Consider the following 17,193-nt stretch of genomic DNA (forward strand, 5'->3'; position numbering starts at 1 on the left):
ATCAAACATGCTGCTGTGCAGGAACAGGAGGGTTGATATCATGCAAGTTGCATCACAGAGGTTGTTGAAGCATGACAAAAAAGTAAGCAACATCAACATGGATTGCTTAAAATCAGATGGTACTCATAGAAGACAGCATTTTGACTATACATAATACATCATAGAAGATGGCACCAAAACATCTATTTCAGGCCAAGAGGCAGTAGGGTTGTCATGGTCCTCTTAGCTTGTGGAGGACAGCTTTTTATTGTGTCAAATTGTTTTGAGAGAGACATATGCCCAAACAATCTCACAAAATAAGTTACATATAAGGATTAAATATTCCCAATCATTAAGATTCTTTGTTTGGCTTATCCTCTCTCTCTCTCTCTCTCTCTCACACACACACACATACTCTGAAGCTTGCAGCCACATTATATACATTGATAGCAGCTAATTCAAAAATAATCAAGCTTGGTTAGGCAAACTGAGGTGCTAAGATGTTCTAATTTATATAGTTTGATAGGATTAGGTTTTCCCATGATTTAGGAGACAGGTTTATTAGCTGAGATTAGATTAGTAACATCATGATTTTTTAGTCAATTCCTGCATAATTTCTTTCATTAAGCAAACTAAATGACACCACAAATTAATCATTTGTTACTCCTATTTTAATAGAATTTCAATTGGATGTACACAACTTGTTTATGTAAATTATGCCTCTGAATTATTTTGTAGGTATAGCTAACAGATTAATAATAATATAGTGTTAAGATCGATCTAATAACATACAAATGTATGCCATAATAATAACTACATGAGTCAAAATCAGGTGGAATTGTGTGTGATGGCCGACATTAAGAATTATAAGGCAATAATTTATGTTTAATATTAGGATTTTAAGGTCTAACAGGGTCAAGATTGGGGCCTTAAAACTACTAATGGAGGTTAGAGGAAGGATTAAGATAAGCATTAGGGTTTGCTTTTGAGGTAAGTGCAAATCATGACCACCATAATGCAGAGAATTATTAAGCATTATATTTTCCTAGAAAGTTTATTTGGACTTTTTTAATATTTGTATTGTAAAATCATCTACTTTAATTTTCAATTTAATCCACCTGTTAGGGATTATAACTTTGATTTCTAAGTTTTTTTTTTCTTCTCCTCTCCATGGGTTGAGTTTTATTTTTCTTTAAGTTGTTATAGAGTTGCTATATGTACTTTGTAGAATTGCTACATGCCTTTTATAACTTAATATTCATTAATTTTTGCCTCTTACTTGGTCATAATTTTACTAAATTTATCTAATAATTTAACCATTTAAATTTACAATTGGGATCAAATACATAATTCTTGATTTCTAGGCATTTTATCGTAGATAATTTATCGGGCCTTACTATTTTTTATATAACATATATATCCCTTTTAATATTAAATTTTCTTACATGCATCCCTACCATTAACATTTATCCAAAAATAATTTAGATTAACCATGACTTAATAGCTAGTTTATGTTTTAAAGATATTTAAGCCGCTAACCTATCCTTAATATTCTTAAAATCATAATGAGTTTCTAAAAATACTAGTATCATTTAGGGGTTCAATTAATTTAAATAATAATTATCTGATGAAGATTAATTACAATATATATTATAATATTGTGTTCAAATGTTGGCTGTGGTTTGTCATTGCATTTGTTATGCTTCACAAATCACAGTAAGAGGTTTCTCTCCCACTGTGAGCATTAGCATTATAATATGTTGGCTTATCATGAACAGTTGGATAAAGATGTCAATGTTTTTGCATTATATCTTGAAAGCATAACATGTTCAAATGTCCTAATCATCATATCTTGAGATGTAACTTGTGCAAAGCAACTTTATCTTCAATCTCATTACATAATGATCAGTTGTACTTCATGGTATTTAACAACTATAATGACATGAGTTATAAGTTTTTACTCATTTAAATACAAATATAATTTTGTACTTAGAGGAATGGAAATATTTAACTTGTCTAATTGAATTTAATTGCCCAGTAAACAATACCAGCAATGACAATAACAATAATAATGAGTTATTAGTTCAGAATGTTTCACTGAAAATAATAAATGATCTTTGATTTGGCTAAGGATATTATGGTTCGTTCAACTCATTAGTAAGAATAATTCATATATTTGATCGTAGATAGTTGGGATATTATCTCTTATCATCTTAATTCAGCATCAATCATGCATGAAACTAAAGAACAATGAGGTCAAAATGGAGAATGTTTCTTATGTTTCAATTTGCTCATTGACCCATAAAGATTAAGCATCAGAGGAGTTAGCATTTAGCATTTCTACTTGATGATGTATATTACGCAACCAAAAGTAAATGGCCTTATCGATGATATCATTACAAACTTGCATTCTTTTGTGATGGCATTTCTCCCAAAGAGAACACTTTTCTTGTGTGATGTTTTCATGACTCAAATTTTAGCTTATTAATCATCTCAAAAGTTGAAATCCATGTTATCCAAAGGACACAAGTCTGTAGAGATACATATTTACTCTAATAATAAATATAGTTTGAGGGAAAAAAAGGATTTCAAACACTGGAGTTATATGAAGTTAGGCATATGTCACATTCCAAAGGAAAAGAGAACAAAAAATGAACATGTCATATTCTGTTCATATTCTATTAAGTATGGAAAGGAAGGCTTAAATAAGTGATGCCAAGAAGAATGTTAAACATCATATCATGTCTGCAAGTCAATTAAATTTCACATATAAGTAGGAAACTTTGGGGAATATTTTAACTTTTTTTCTTTTAGCAATATTGATTTATAAAAAAAACACTTCAACTTGATAAGTTTGCAAGTTTAATAATAGAAAGGAATTAAAATAAATAAATATTTTTACACATACATATTTTAAGCTTGTAAAAACCATCAACTTATATACTCAAAAGATAAGATGCACTCCTTTTGATAATATTTCCTCTTTTTGAAATTGAGGGTTTCTAGTTAATTCAAGCTTCAAAGTTTTTTTTTTCTTTTTTGGTTTACATGAACATGAGATGTCTCTTTGAATTTGACATAAATTATTCTTTCCAAAAATAAAAGAAAAAACATATCTTAACATTATAAGAATCTAATTGAAATGATTTTTAAGGTCCCACATCCCAATGATTGATTAGAATTCAAATGATTAAAACTCGTGTGTTTAAAGGATAAGATTGTGTATCAATCTTTTTCAGACTTATATTGATTATAAAATCACAATCGATGCTTAAGATTTTTATCAGCTCAATATAGTTTGATAAAAAATATAAATAAATATCAAAATAAGTATATGATAGATATATGATAAAAGAGAGGAATAATTTATCAACATGAGAAAAAGTGTGAACTTTAAGAAGGAACTTATATATATAATAATTACAAAATCATAATATTTTATTTATTTGGTGTCAACTATATAGATTTTTTATTTTTATTAAATTATATAAACAGTCACTTCTTTAGTAAACTTAAGAGTATTTAATTTTTTTATGTCCTCTAATAAAATCTTTTTAGGAGTCCTTCAAATATTAGCTCTTCAAACTATAATATCTATATATTTAATTATTATTATAAATATTAATATAACATATATATCACTTCAAATATTATGATTCTCCAAAAGAAAAAGCCACTAAAATTTATCAAGAATACTTACTTTAGTCATTTATAATGGCAAATAATAATAATTTCATTTATAATGGCAATTAATAAGATTGTGTATCAATCTTTTTCAGACTTATATTGATTATAAAATCACAATCGATGCTTAAGATTTTTATCAGCTCAATATAGTTTGATAAAAAATATAAATAAATATCAAAATAAGTATATGATAGATATATGATAAAAGAGAGGAATAATTTATCAACATGAGAAAAAGTGTGAACTTTAAGAAGGAACTTATATATATAATAATTACAAAATCATAATATTTTATTTATTTGGTGTCAACTATATAGATTTTTTATTGTTATTAAATTATATAAACAGTCACTTCTTTAGTAAACTTAAGAGTATTTAATTTTTTTATGTCCTCTAATAAAATCTTTTTAGGAGTCCTTCAAATATTAGCTCTTCAAACTATAATATCTATATATTTAATTATTATTATAAATATTAATATAACATATATATCACTTCAAATATTATGATTCTCCAAAAAAAAAAGCCACTAAAATTTATCAAGAATACTTACTTTAGTCATTTATAATGGCAATTAATAATAATTTCATTTTTTAAAAGAAGCATGAAAGTGAAGAATATTTAATATACCCATAGATTTTCTATAATAATGATAAATTTTCAAGAAAAATAAAATAATTTAGAGTGTTTTTATTTTGTTGTAAAAATAATTGGTGAAGATGGAATTGAAGACTTGGTATGAAATGAATAATTAAAATCCTTATTGATTAGACTAGTTGACATTCTTCAATAAATTTATCAAATGAAAAATATGCTAGCCAAAATTAAATTTAGAGTAATATACAAAAATTACCAAATTTGGAAGTGTAAATGTTTAATTATGCCTTTCTTTTACAATAAAAATTAATTGAATTGTGGAAAGTTAGTGAGAGATTGCTGTGTTCAATAGTTTCCAATACATTTTGAGGGAGTTATTTAAGTGATGGTTTCTTCATCGGAAGCACAAAGATCAATCTCCCATAATACCTCTGCGCGGGAATTCTGCCGACTCCTGTCCTCGGAGACCAGCAACCAGCGTTCGCCCACTTCCTCCAAGAAGGAAACGCACCCTTTGAATCGCCACCCCAGCGACGTACTTCAATTCGATCTCCGCCTCCCTTCCCCCCACCTTGTCTTCTCTCATCCAGGTAAAAGAACGCCTTTCTTTTTACTACCTTTATAGTTCGTAATGTGCACGTTAGATCATTGGATCAATCGATTGCTATAGGAAAAATGCAATCTTGAGGTCGAAATGCCTTCCACCAGTCTGGCTGCTAGCTGACTACCCGATGAACTCTTACTTTGTCTCTCTGTTTCGATGCTTCCCCTTTTTTTTTGTTATTTTGATCTTTTACCTCATCCGGTCTTCCCAAGGTGAGATTTTGGGCCCTCGATTGCTCCCTTTTTAGTTTTCTGATCATTGTTTCTTTGCTTTTGGCAATTCGGCTTGTTTGAAGGCGTTTAATCGCTTGGGAGCTTGGTGGTGATGATCTGCGAGGTAAACTGGAGGCTTGAGGTTGCCAGATGGACCGCCGGAGTTGGCTCTGGAGGCGGAAGTCTTCAGACAAGAGCCCTGGTGAGACCGAGAGCTCGGGGTCCGTTTCTTCCGAGAAGCACTCTGGTGAACCGGTTTGTTTCTCACCTTGTCCGCTAGTTGAGTACAAATCTTTCATATGCGCGTAAGATAATATTTGTGGGCACGTTGGAAGAGCTTCAGATTAGGAAAACATGAGGGAAGCATGCATCAAAGTACTTTTTTTTTTTTTTTGGAGAAAAGACCAGATGTATCACCCCGTTGGATTCTTGTGTCATCTACTTCCAGTGGTTAGCATCAACCAGACTCTTTACTCCTTTTCTTTGATTACCTTCAGGAAAGAAATTTTGCACATTGGCTGAGATGATCCATAAAAACAGTGTTTGTAAACTTCTTTCTTTTCTCCATCATGATGTCATTCTTAGATGGATTTTTCTGCCTGTTGACAAAGCTGCTTGTCGTTTTGTTTTAATGCTCAGAAAGCATCCTTATATTTTTTGTGTTCTCTATGTTCATGGTCAAATTTTCCAACAAACAAGCAACCTTCTTTAGTATTCCCCTGCCACTATATGCTCTAAAGATTTTTCATTACTTTTCTTCTTTCTGTTTATGAGTTTTCTCTCCTTAACGATGATGATTTGCTGTCTTCATATGGTGATAATTATATGAAAGTTTATTTTTCTAGACTAAATAATAAATTTCCATGACTAAGTTGTATATTCCATGATAATTCATTTACCTGCAAATTTTTGGACTTGGATAACTGTAAAACCTGTATTCTTAGAATGTAATCTAAGTTTTCAAGTATGTTAGGAGTGGAAGATATCTAACTCAGGAATGATGTGGTCAATTAAGTGACTTTGATCAAGCCATAAATGAGATGCATTCCATCGTTTTAATTTATAGTCATCTCCTGTTGCTGCTTAAGAAAGGTTTCCTTCTGGCCCACTATTTCAGGAGGTTGAAATTGCTCTCTGTATGAGCATTTTTCAAGAATTATTAACACCTTGTCTGAATAACTGAATTCATTTATCATTTACTAGGAGGCACTGAGGACTTCTTCAATTAACTCTTCTCCGAACCATGCTCAGTCACCAGAGGTTTCATCAAAGGATGTTAGTCATGAGGTCAATGAAACAATAAAAAATTTGAATGAGAAACTATCAGCTGCTCTTCTGAACATTAGTGCTAAAGAAGATTTGGTGAAGCAGCATGTGAAACTTGCAGAAGAAGCTCTTTTGGGTAACATCCAAACACCTTTTCTTTTCTTTTTTTTGACAGAAGCAAATACATGATATTTTGATGCATCAACGCAAACATGCTCCACATGTTTGAAGGCTAAGCTTCAAGCAGGATTGAGCTCTCAGGAAGTAATTGCCCATCTCAACAGAGATTATTTTTTAGGCTCAATCCAACTAAAATTATGTGTTTTTTACCTTGGTTTTGAACTGTTGAATGCACATCACATACACAGTCTAAATGAATGCCAAAACCATGGTTTCTTATGCTAAAGTGGATGTTGAGTGGTTTAATTGCTTTGGTGATAATAATTACCTTCAAGATTAGTATGGTTCTTGATGAGAACTCTACCCAGGTTTGCTACATGATTGAACACCATTTATGCCGATCTAGTGGATTTTTCAGTACTTAAATATTCCGCATGTGATACAAAAGAAACGACTGCTAAATTGTAGCCTCTGTATAGCACACTTACATCATTACGCTAATCTTTTGCTATTTTATTTTTGCTCTACATAACTATATAGTCACTAAAATCCAATTACCAGTGTCTACTTTGAACAGTAAAATTTTGAATTACTTAAGTGTTTGCTTCGATGCCATTATTGTATCTGGTGGTGAGTAGATTACAATTCAAAATTCTTTTATACATGAATATGGATATGATAACAGAATGTGGCACAACTTGAAGAAAATGATTTGGAAAAGAACACGATATTAACTGTAGAAACTAGACCTAAGTGGATATGTTTCACCAATAGATAGATAAATTATCTACAGAATGCATTTGAATGTGATAAAATGAAATTAACTTCTTTGTTTTCTTCTCTGCACGATCACCTGTAAACTTTACAACTTGCATTATGTTCATTGTTATGTTTTACATGTTCATTAGCTTAAAGGCACCTCAAAGTTACTTTCAAATTATCAAGAACACATATCTGGTAATTTTCTAAAAGCTATGCTGCTGTGGGTACACCAAAACAAGGTACACATTTATTGTGGAAAAATAGTTAGATAGGAATACCAGGCATGTAGAGTTGTTTGCTGCATGAGAACTAGATAGAATGTTTATTGGTTTATTTCATGTCATCGGTTTGTTGCTTACATGGTGAAATTCTATGACTTTCTTGCCAGTGTGGGAAAATGCAGAAAAGAAAGTGCTGTTTCTGAAGAAGCAGCTTAAAGATTCATCAGAAAAGAACTCATCCCTTGAAGATAGGGTTGTTCATCTTGACGCTGCCCTGAAGGAATGTATCAGGCAGCTCCGGCTAACAAGAGAAGAGCAAGAGCAGAAAGTCCATGATGCTATCATCAAGAAAACCAATGATTGGGAATCTGAAAAAACTGATCTTGAGATACGGCTTAATGAGCTACAAGCCCAACTGCAAGTTAAAGCAGAGATCACCACCTCCTTTGACCATGAGCTTCACTCAACAATTAAAGCTCTCAAGGAAGAAAATTTTTCTCTTAAAGCTGAAATTGCTACACTTGCTCAGGATCTCCAAATCAGAGCATCAGAATTGGAGTTCAGCACTAGAACAGCAGAAACAGCTAGTAAGCAACATTTGAGCAGCATAAAGAAAGTGACTAAGCTTGAATCTGAGTGTCGTAGGTTGCAAGCTGCAGCACATAAGTCATTGTTAGCTAATGAGCACAGTCTCATTTCTTACTCTCATTATGTTGAGTCTGTCACTGATAGCCAGTCAGGTGCAGGGAAACAGTTGTTAAATCTGGATATTGAACAAAGTTGTTCAGATTCATGGGCATCAGCTCTGATCATGGACCTCGATCAATTCAGAAAGGAAAAGGCTAATGTGAGAAATCTCACCAATTCTGTAGAAATTGACCTAATGGATGACTTCCTTGAGATGGAAAGACTTGTTGCCTTGCCTGAGGGTGACCATGTAAGTGATAACATTGAGCGTGATGCTGATTTGGAACATAGTGTGAGCAGAAACAGGTCTTCAAGAAAAGAAGTTCAGACTATCCGTCTGCATATTGCTGAGTTAGAAGAGATGATTGAAAAGATGAATTCTGAGAAAGTTGAAATGGAAAAGTCTTTTACTGTAATGAACAATCAGCTGAAGAATACATGTGATCAGCTGGCAGCAGCTGAAGGTCAGTTGGTTGAGTTGCAAAGGCAGCTCAAATTGGTTAATGAGGAAAAGCATGTTCTTGAGATAGAAGTAGAAGCAGCAGAGGGAAAGAAAACTAGACTGGGATTTCAGCTTGAATCAGCACATGTAGAAAGTGGAAAGTTGCATGAGAGAGTGAACTTATTAGATAGGAAATTTGAGGAAGAGAAGAAGTTGTCTTCTAAATTGAAATTAAGGTGCCAAGATATGGAAGCAACAGAAGCTAAGAGGAACAAGAAGGAACTGGAGCTTGAATCAGCATATGGTCAAATTGCAGAGTTTAAGGGCAAAATTAGTTTGCTAGAAGAAAAACTTGGAGAAGAGAAAACTTTGTCCACAGAACTGGCATCTAGGTGTTGGAAGATGGATGCGCTGAAGCGAAAGAAAGAAGAATTAGAGTGTCAGCTTGAGTCAGCAAATTTGGAACTTCACAAGCTACATGAGAAGGTTAATTCATTTGAAAGGAAGCTGGAGGGGGAAAAGGCATTTTCAACAGAACTTTTATCCAAATGTCAAAATATGGAAGCTATCGATGCACAAAAAATCGAACTGGAGTGTCAACTTACTGCTGAACATTTGGAAGTAGGAAATTTACAGGAGAAGGTTAATATACTGGAAGGGAAACTTGAGGAAGAGAGAGCATTGTCCTCAGCAATTGCGGCAAATATAGAGGCCACAGAGGCAAAGAGAAAGGAATTGTTGGTGCAACTTGAGTTGGCACATGTAGAAAATGGGAGCCTCCAGGAGAAGTTGGCCACATTAGGAAAACAAATTGAAGAGGAGAGGGCAATATCCGCAGACTTTTCTGCAAAGTGTCATAGCTTGGAGCATGAACTTTCTAGCAAGCAGAAAGCAGCTGAATTCCATTTATCTGCAAGCTCAAACAGAGTGTTGCTGATTCGACAGGTACCCATAGTTGCATTTATTTTAATTTTCTCCTTTTTTGCTTGAAATGAATGCCTAGATGCCCAGACTTCACATAATTATTACCTGGAGATTTTTTTCACCGCAAACTGTGCATTGTTAAAGCATAAAAATTGCTCTTACTTCTTGATTGTTTGATGAACATTCTTGATTTGTTCACAGGAGAAAGAGATGGAGCTGGCTGCTGGGAAGCTTGTGGCGTGCCAAAAAACGATACTCTCTCTTAACCAACAGTTAAAAATATTAGCAAATTTTGACAATTTCATGCTTGAAACAGCAAAACCAGAGTTAAATGGAGATCTAATGGCTTTCAGAGGCGAATCTCAGATGCCAAGTCCTCGCTTTTCTCCAGAAAACTTGGAAATCTCTTCAACTCTGTGCAATTGTAAAAAAAGTGATCCCCCATAGTCATCAAGCTCCTCAGCTGGACATCCAGAATTTTCATGCCCAAGTAGAGACTTAGTCTCATAGAATCGAAGTAAAGTGTACATTATAGAGTAAGTGCAAAAAAAAAAAAAAAAAATTCTTGTGCTGTATGTGTCAATCATGTATGCTATAGAAGTTGCCTAGTGAACTTGAACAACTCGTGTCACTGTTATACAGTATCTTTGTTAAGCAGCAAATAGAGGAAATTGTATGAAGATTATAATGCCACTACTGTTGTTTTGCATGATTCTGAATTGAACTAATGATGTTAATTACCACCGAAGAAACTCATTTGTCCTTTCCGCGATTCAATACTCAGCAACTCCTTAAGTTCAATCAAATTTATAGTAAATTGATGAAATAAAAATACGAGACGTTGTAATGGTTAATGAATTATTCAGCTTTCATGAGTTTCATCGCCCTTTTTTTTTGTGAAGAAAGGTATAAAAACTCATGAGATATATATTTGATACAAATAAAGATAAGAGGAAAAGCAAAATAAATTATATGATATAAATAGGTAGCATGTGTGGTATAAACACTTCCAAGGTGGGAGACCTTAATATCGAACCCACTCAAATCTTTAAGATTGGTGCAAGGTCAAGGGCAGGCCGTCCGTTTACTGGCCAGCTCGGCGGGAATTCAAGTGTACGCCGTGATCTGTTCCATCGAGCTTTGAGAGTCGTGCAGAAATTTGATTGGTGATTTAGTGATCACGGCCGCCCAAGTAATTAGAATGATTTGCTCGCAACGCCATTTCGAATTCGAACCCCTCTCCGTCTTTCTCCGGTCTTGAGACCGCAGCTTGGCGAGAGGCTCTCCTTGGTGTTGTCGATAGCGAGATGGCGTCGAGGCAGATGGAGGAGATCCAGAGGAAACTGGAGCTGATTAGTTGCCCGCGACCCAACGCCCCCGCCCAATCCCTCCTCTTCGCCGGTGTCGAGCGATACGCCCTCCTGGAATGGCTCTTCTTCAGGTGCCCGTCGAACCTTTTCCGCTCGCCTTCCTCTTCGATTCTGCCGCCCCGTTTCCAAGTTCCGGACTTCTTTAGCTTTTATAATTGGATGCGAATCCCGGCATTGGTCCGTATTCTGACTTATTTTTTTATAGGTTTGTGGAATTAAATTTCAAATTTGATGAACCTTGACATAATTCTGTAATTCGTTCTTGATTTCCTTCCTCGTCGTTTGGACATCTGTTCGAGGTTCTCAAATGAAAAATATTTATTAGGCCTAAATTGCTCTTCTTGTTTAAACAAACTACTGTCTTGCGATTGAAACACTTTTTTTCCCAAAATATCACTCTTTTTTCTTCAAATTGATTTTTTTTTTGCCTTTTTGAAATCTACCTACATTGGTGCCATCAAATGAGAGCCTGTTTCTTGGTAGGCTTTTGGGTGACAGGTCGCCGTTTACTCAACAGAACTGGCAAGGAAATAGCATGGACAGGGATGAGGAGAATACTCGAATTCAACGTGAGTATTACTATTTTATTATGTTGATGAATTATTCTTCTTCATAAAGTCAAGTTCCTCCCTTTCTTTTGTAGAATGATGGTCATTCGTAACATAGCCATCTATCACCATGGAAGCATGACTTCAAATTTGTTCCAGTTGTGAAAGCAAATTTTCACAAAATAACTAGGTTTCAATATTCTGTCTTTATGCATTTTTCCTTGGCACCTTATCTGATGATTGTGAAGCATTACACTGCAAGTTATATAATGGTGCTGTTAATACAGAAGACTGTCTCATGTTGCAAAGCAAAAAAATGAAAAGTTCTATTTAACACCCAAATACCATTTTCTAGCTACCACTTCTACTCTCTCTTGTTATTCATCTCTTCTGGTTCCTTTATCTTACAATTTGATTGAGTGTACATAACATTATAATGTGAAGTAATCTCTTAAGTGTCTGAATACTATTTTTAAGAAGTTTGACATATTAAATGTCTGGTCTGCCAACTACGTCATCATTCTTGAGTAGACATATCTTTCAAGGTTTAGTATAATGGTTCTAATCCAGTAACGAATTGAAAAAGGAAGAAAGGGATTTAAAACCTTACTTAGATACTATATCAAAGAATGTGAGGGGTGAGAGAATTATAGCTATCACTATTTGCCAGAGATAATCATAATAGGTAAAAGAATTTGATATTCCAAAATTTGGTGACCAACACTTTAGCTGCCAAACAGAATTAACTGGGATTGTAGATGAAAGAAAAGAAGATTGATTTGAGTAGTAGATTAAAAGGGCATTACCATGGTGAAAAGCATGTTTGTCCAAGTAATAACAATCAGTAGACTTATAAATCTGAGAAAACATCACTTGGAAACAGTGCCAAGCACATTGTTACATCCAAACCCACAAGATGCATTGGACACTTCTTGGACCTTTAACTAGACTGTTCCAATATCAACTGACATAACAGTATAAGAAGTGGATTCTTCTATAATTCTCTCTTATGAGTGTAGAGTTCAATAGTTTACATCTTCACATCTATGCAAGGTATCATTTTTTTTCTTTAATTATTATTATTATAGGCACTTTTTGTATCTTCATCAGTTCACCTCACCTAAATTGGAGACTGTCCTTTTTTGGTGTCTTTGTCCATACAACATTTCTTTAAATAGAAAAGAAACCATGTAAATATCTTCTGATGGCTTCAGCACATTGAGGTAGTTGATGACAAAGATAGTCACAGGAAAAATGTTAGGTGAATTACATTACAATATATGGAACATTTAACAGCATTCTTCTCTGTTTGCTTCATACTCTCTGGGCTGCTTTACAGCTGACAGCTCATAATAGGTTTCATTGTTGTGCTTTGTTGCCAGAGATTTTGCTAACAAGAGTATATAATTTTTTTATTATAGAACTGTCTCAAGGAGCACACTGCTTTTTCTTTGCTTGCAATTAATGTGGTTGCTAGTCTTTGCACATGCATGGCCATGCAATTGACTCTGTTAAAGACTCATGTGAATCGGAATTTACTATTTCCAGACTTGGCTGAGATAGCAAGCTTCTTGGGCATTACATCCTCAGTTGACACTGAAGCAATCCAAGTGAGTGAATTTATAAATTAAAATCTTTTTGTATAATGTTAGCTGCTTGAGAATTGACTGGTACAAATAGGTTGCTCTTTTTTTGTGCTCCCACAACGCTGGCCAATCACGTATATAGAAGGTACCATGTAATATTTCAGTCAGGCTCCTGCTGGCACCAAGAATCTTGATGCTTTTAAGTAGATATGAATGAAAATACGTGTGATTGAAGCCTGACAACTTTCTTTAATGCAAAAGGCACAACAGAATAAAGTCAGGAACCTGTACTGGGACAGTTGATGTATGACACATAGCCATGTTAGAATCATAGAGCATCTCTTGTGTTACCAACTTAATGGATCCCTTGCATAATTGTCACATGACAGCTTATTTACTTGTTGCAAATAAATTATTGTCATGTTCATACGATGTTAATCTGAATTGCTATTAGAGGTTTTTGTTTTAATTCTGATTTAAGACATTCTTGAGTTATTAATTTTTGCTGGTTTCAGGGGAAAGGCAGCTATGAGGATCGTGTTGAAATGCTTCATCTAATCATACATCTTGTTGAAGCAAGCCAGTATGCTGATAATCCAGAGTGGAGGTTCGGATAGTATTTTGATTTTCAAATAGATTTATCCTTGTATCCGCACACGTATTATATTTTAGCTTTTCACTTAATAGGAACCTTAGCATGCTATTAGAACTTGATATGCCAATATATTCCACTCCCTAATTTTGGATGCACTTTTTCTTTTTGGAAGTGTTGATGAGCAACTGGCAAAGGATGTGCAGTTGGTAGATTCAATTGCAGAGAAACAAGCTCAAATATTTTCAGAAGAGTTGAAACTTTTTCCAGCTGATGTGCAGATTCAGTCTGTTTATCCCTTGTAAGTATTATACAAGATTTTGATCCATTGAAATCCACAATACCGGAGTTGATATACTGCCATTAACATTAATAAGAAAGCCAAGAAAAAATGAGTATGATGTTCTGTGAGTATATCCTGAATAATTTCATTTCTTTCAGGCATATGGTTATTTATATTGTTTGTTCATTGTTAAGCATTGATGGTTCTTCTGTACTGAAGCCTGAAACCATGTGAAATCTGATTGTTAGACAAACTTGCTATAAGTATCTGAATTATAGATGACGATCACATTTGTAATATTGATTTATACATCTGTGCTTATGATAAACTTTGCAAATTCAGTTTGCCTCAGAAAAACAAGCTTTGTCAATTCTGTTGGCAGATTTGCATATCAAAATTAGTTATTAGCAACTTGCAGTAGATGTCACCTTGTTTTTTATCATCCAAAAATTGTTGAATACTTTTTAACTTATAAGTATATGTTTCATTACTTCACTTCAGTGCTGTTTCTTGATATCGAGACTCATTTATCTACTTCATTTTCATTGTTTGTATGTCCTGTCTTACTCAGGTATGTATTGGTTTTTTATCTCAATGATTTATTGTATGATTTGTATCAATGGTTTGCTGCTTGGAGACATACATTGTCTCAAACGTTGTTTTTTATCGAGCTCCTAGAAATGAAAATTTCTTGGTTAATTTGGTCAACATGTGGCTTTGAAATTTGGGGTGGCTGACCCAGTGCATGCTGAACAAACTGCAGATAGAAGTTTGTAGTTCAATTATCTTATCTGGAAAGAGATTATTTTTTGGTATTCGTGTATATGTTACCAATATCACACATTTCTTCTTTCTTTATCTGTCTGTGTTTATAAATTAAATGGCTACTTGAGGTGATAATTTTTTCTATTTTTATTTTTTCCTGCTTCAGCTTATACATGTGAAAAGGAAAGTGTCTCCTGTGTGATGAAACTTTTCGCTACCCTTAATAATTCTCATAGAGAACACACTCATTTTGCAGACCAGACATATCTGAACTGGAGCTAAAACTCTCTGAACATTCAAAGAAACTATCAAATTTGCAACAGATGGTCCAGGATTTAGCATCTAAGGTATGCTAAAAGCATATACCATTACAATTTTACTTATTTTTAACAGAATACATATTATAGAGAAATGTGCAATGTTTCTTTCTCCTTTTCTTATATGTGTTATCTTCTTTTTATGTGTTTATTTTCTTTTTTATTGGTTGGGGAAGATGGGGAACTTTCAAATTTTCTTCTGCTAGAAACAACGTGATACAACAATGTAAACTCTGATATTCAATATTTGAAATTGCTACACTTATTTTGAACTCTGGTACATAAGTATTCCAGATAAATTTGCAATTGATGCCTAAGGATGTGTTTTTGGATGAAACATCAGATTTCTATAAGTAAATTTTTTTGACAAAATAATACAGTACTGTTTGTACTTGTATTTTTCTTGGTGAAACCTAAACTTGTTTGTTTAATTAGTCTCTTCAGCTTGTTCCTGTTTACTAAAATTGGTTCTTATTGCTGTTACACAGTATGATTACAATCCTAATGAAGACTATACAGAGGTAGAACTGAAGCTGAGGTCACATTTGGAGTCTTTTCTTGAAACCGTGAAGTCCTTCAGTTTGATTTATACGAAGGTAATAGCAAGCTCTTCTCTGACATTTTTCTCTTGAAGAGTTTTCATTACTTTCTTTTTTTGGTGAAACTTGTCTTGTTGGTTTCAAGAACAGCTAACTCAAGGGTAAAAACAAAAGAAGGCAATGTTGAGCATATTGGAAATAACCTTTTATCTTAAAACTTTAACTCACCAAGGAAAGCTTGTGTGACATTGAGACCCATTTGTCTTTGGTTTCTTTGACATGTTTGTTGTATGTCTATCAAAGCACTTCATCATATAACTGTTATCTGCTATAAAATGTTATCAATATAAATGCCAGAATATCAATATCTTCATAATTTGTTTACTTATTAGATCAGAATATTACAGGAGATCCATCCTTGGACACACATGATGGAAGTGCCACAGTTACATGGGTTTGGCCCTGCTGCTAACCGCCTTTTGGAGGCCTATAACACACTTCTGAAGGTATATTAAATTTTTTTCTGCCTACCAAAATCCAAATTTTGATAGTTTAACCATCTTATTTGGTTGATTTCATGCAAAAGGCTATCTTTTTTTGAACTATTCCCAGTTAAGTCCCTTTTTATCCCCTCTAAATGCATGCACACATTTTGCCTAGTGTTACAAATTCAGCACAGAGTTTATCTGAGGTGTGTAATACAAGCAAAAGGTGTATTAGGGGAGTTTTAAGTGAAAGAAAATAGAAAAAAATAGTGTTTATTAATATGATAAATATGACGACACTAAATGTATTAATGTGATGACCTGGATACTTGTTTTAATGTACTTTATTCCAATTCAGAGAATTATCACCGGTGAATCAACTTTGATAAGTGCATGTTCTCTTCTTTTTCTTTCTTTTCTTTCTTGGCATTGTACGGATAATGGTTGCATACTTGCACTTAGCCCAGCACTTAATAAAGAATTTTAATTTTCTGGTTGCATCCTTTGATGAATATGTTCACTCTTTCCAATTTTCAGAAAATAATTCTGATTCTAAAATATCTTTAAATTGTCTTTCATTTTACATCTCAAATATGTTCCCTTACCGGTTCGCTTTCACACGTCGCAATGCAGTTTTTGGGAAACTTGAGAAGCGTTCGGGATTCATATGCAGCCATGTCCCTTGGATCTCTACCAACAACCGAGGAGCCTTCATCTATCATGAAAATAATTTTGGACTGCGAATCTGCGCTGACATTTTTAAACCGCAGCCTTTCGGTCCTTTCAACTTCAGTGGCTAGGGAGCAAGAAAAGGCCCAGTGAATTCGCATACAAAGAGGAGGTACTGTGGCTGGTCCAGTTTCTTGTCTTGCTACTTTGTTTTCAAGCGGAGAGAAGAAATGCCAGTGAAAACTGCTGAATTGAGAGCTTCCAGCGACTGAAAGCTCTTAGTTAATATGTCGGTCTCAAGACTGTTCCTGGAGATCAAACTCTTTAGTTCTGAGGATTTGACGAGTTTATACTCTAATGTTTAGGACGAGATTGAACACAGTTCATGTCCACTTTATTCACTCCAGTCGGTGTAGCTGAAGTCAAACATCTCATTAACATGATTAATATAAAGCTTATCTGTTCAATCCCTTGCAACAACGGGGAACTCATTGAATCAGATGCAACCATACTGGTGTAGCTGAATCTCATAACGATG

General features: G+C 34.0%; 2 protein-coding genes across 2 annotated transcripts; both read left to right on the plus strand.

The window, feature by feature from the left end:
- Window positions 1-4,686: 4,686 nt before the first annotated feature.
- Window positions 4,687-10,194, plus strand: LOC103979113 (filament-like plant protein). Its single transcript, XM_009395151.3, has 5 exons — window positions 4,687-4,853; window positions 5,163-5,334; window positions 6,283-6,481; window positions 7,616-9,522; window positions 9,703-10,194. The coding sequence occupies exons 2-5, from the start codon at window positions 5,230-5,232 to the stop codon at window positions 9,946-9,948; spliced, it is 2,457 nt and encodes an 818-aa protein (XP_009393426.2). The 5' UTR covers window positions 4,687-4,853; window positions 5,163-5,229; the 3' UTR covers window positions 9,949-10,194.
- Window positions 10,195-10,724: 530 nt separating this feature from the next.
- Window positions 10,725-17,122, plus strand: LOC103979112 (AUGMIN subunit 7). Its single transcript, XM_009395150.3, has 9 exons — window positions 10,725-10,942; window positions 11,355-11,440; window positions 12,968-13,029; window positions 13,521-13,612; window positions 13,773-13,898; window positions 14,902-14,992; window positions 15,451-15,558; window positions 15,909-16,007; window positions 16,620-17,122. Exons 1-9 carry the CDS (start codon window positions 10,809-10,811, stop codon window positions 16,806-16,808), a joined length of 987 nt encoding a protein of 328 aa, XP_009393425.2. The 5' UTR covers window positions 10,725-10,808; the 3' UTR covers window positions 16,809-17,122.
- The last annotated feature ends 71 nt before the right edge of the window (window positions 17,123-17,193 follow it).

The sequence above is a fragment of the Musa acuminata genome, chromosome BXJ3-3, assembly GCF_036884655.1.
Source record: "Musa acuminata AAA Group cultivar baxijiao chromosome BXJ3-3, Cavendish_Baxijiao_AAA, whole genome shotgun sequence".
Classification (NCBI taxonomy): Eukaryota; Viridiplantae; Streptophyta; class Magnoliopsida; order Zingiberales; family Musaceae; genus Musa; species Musa acuminata.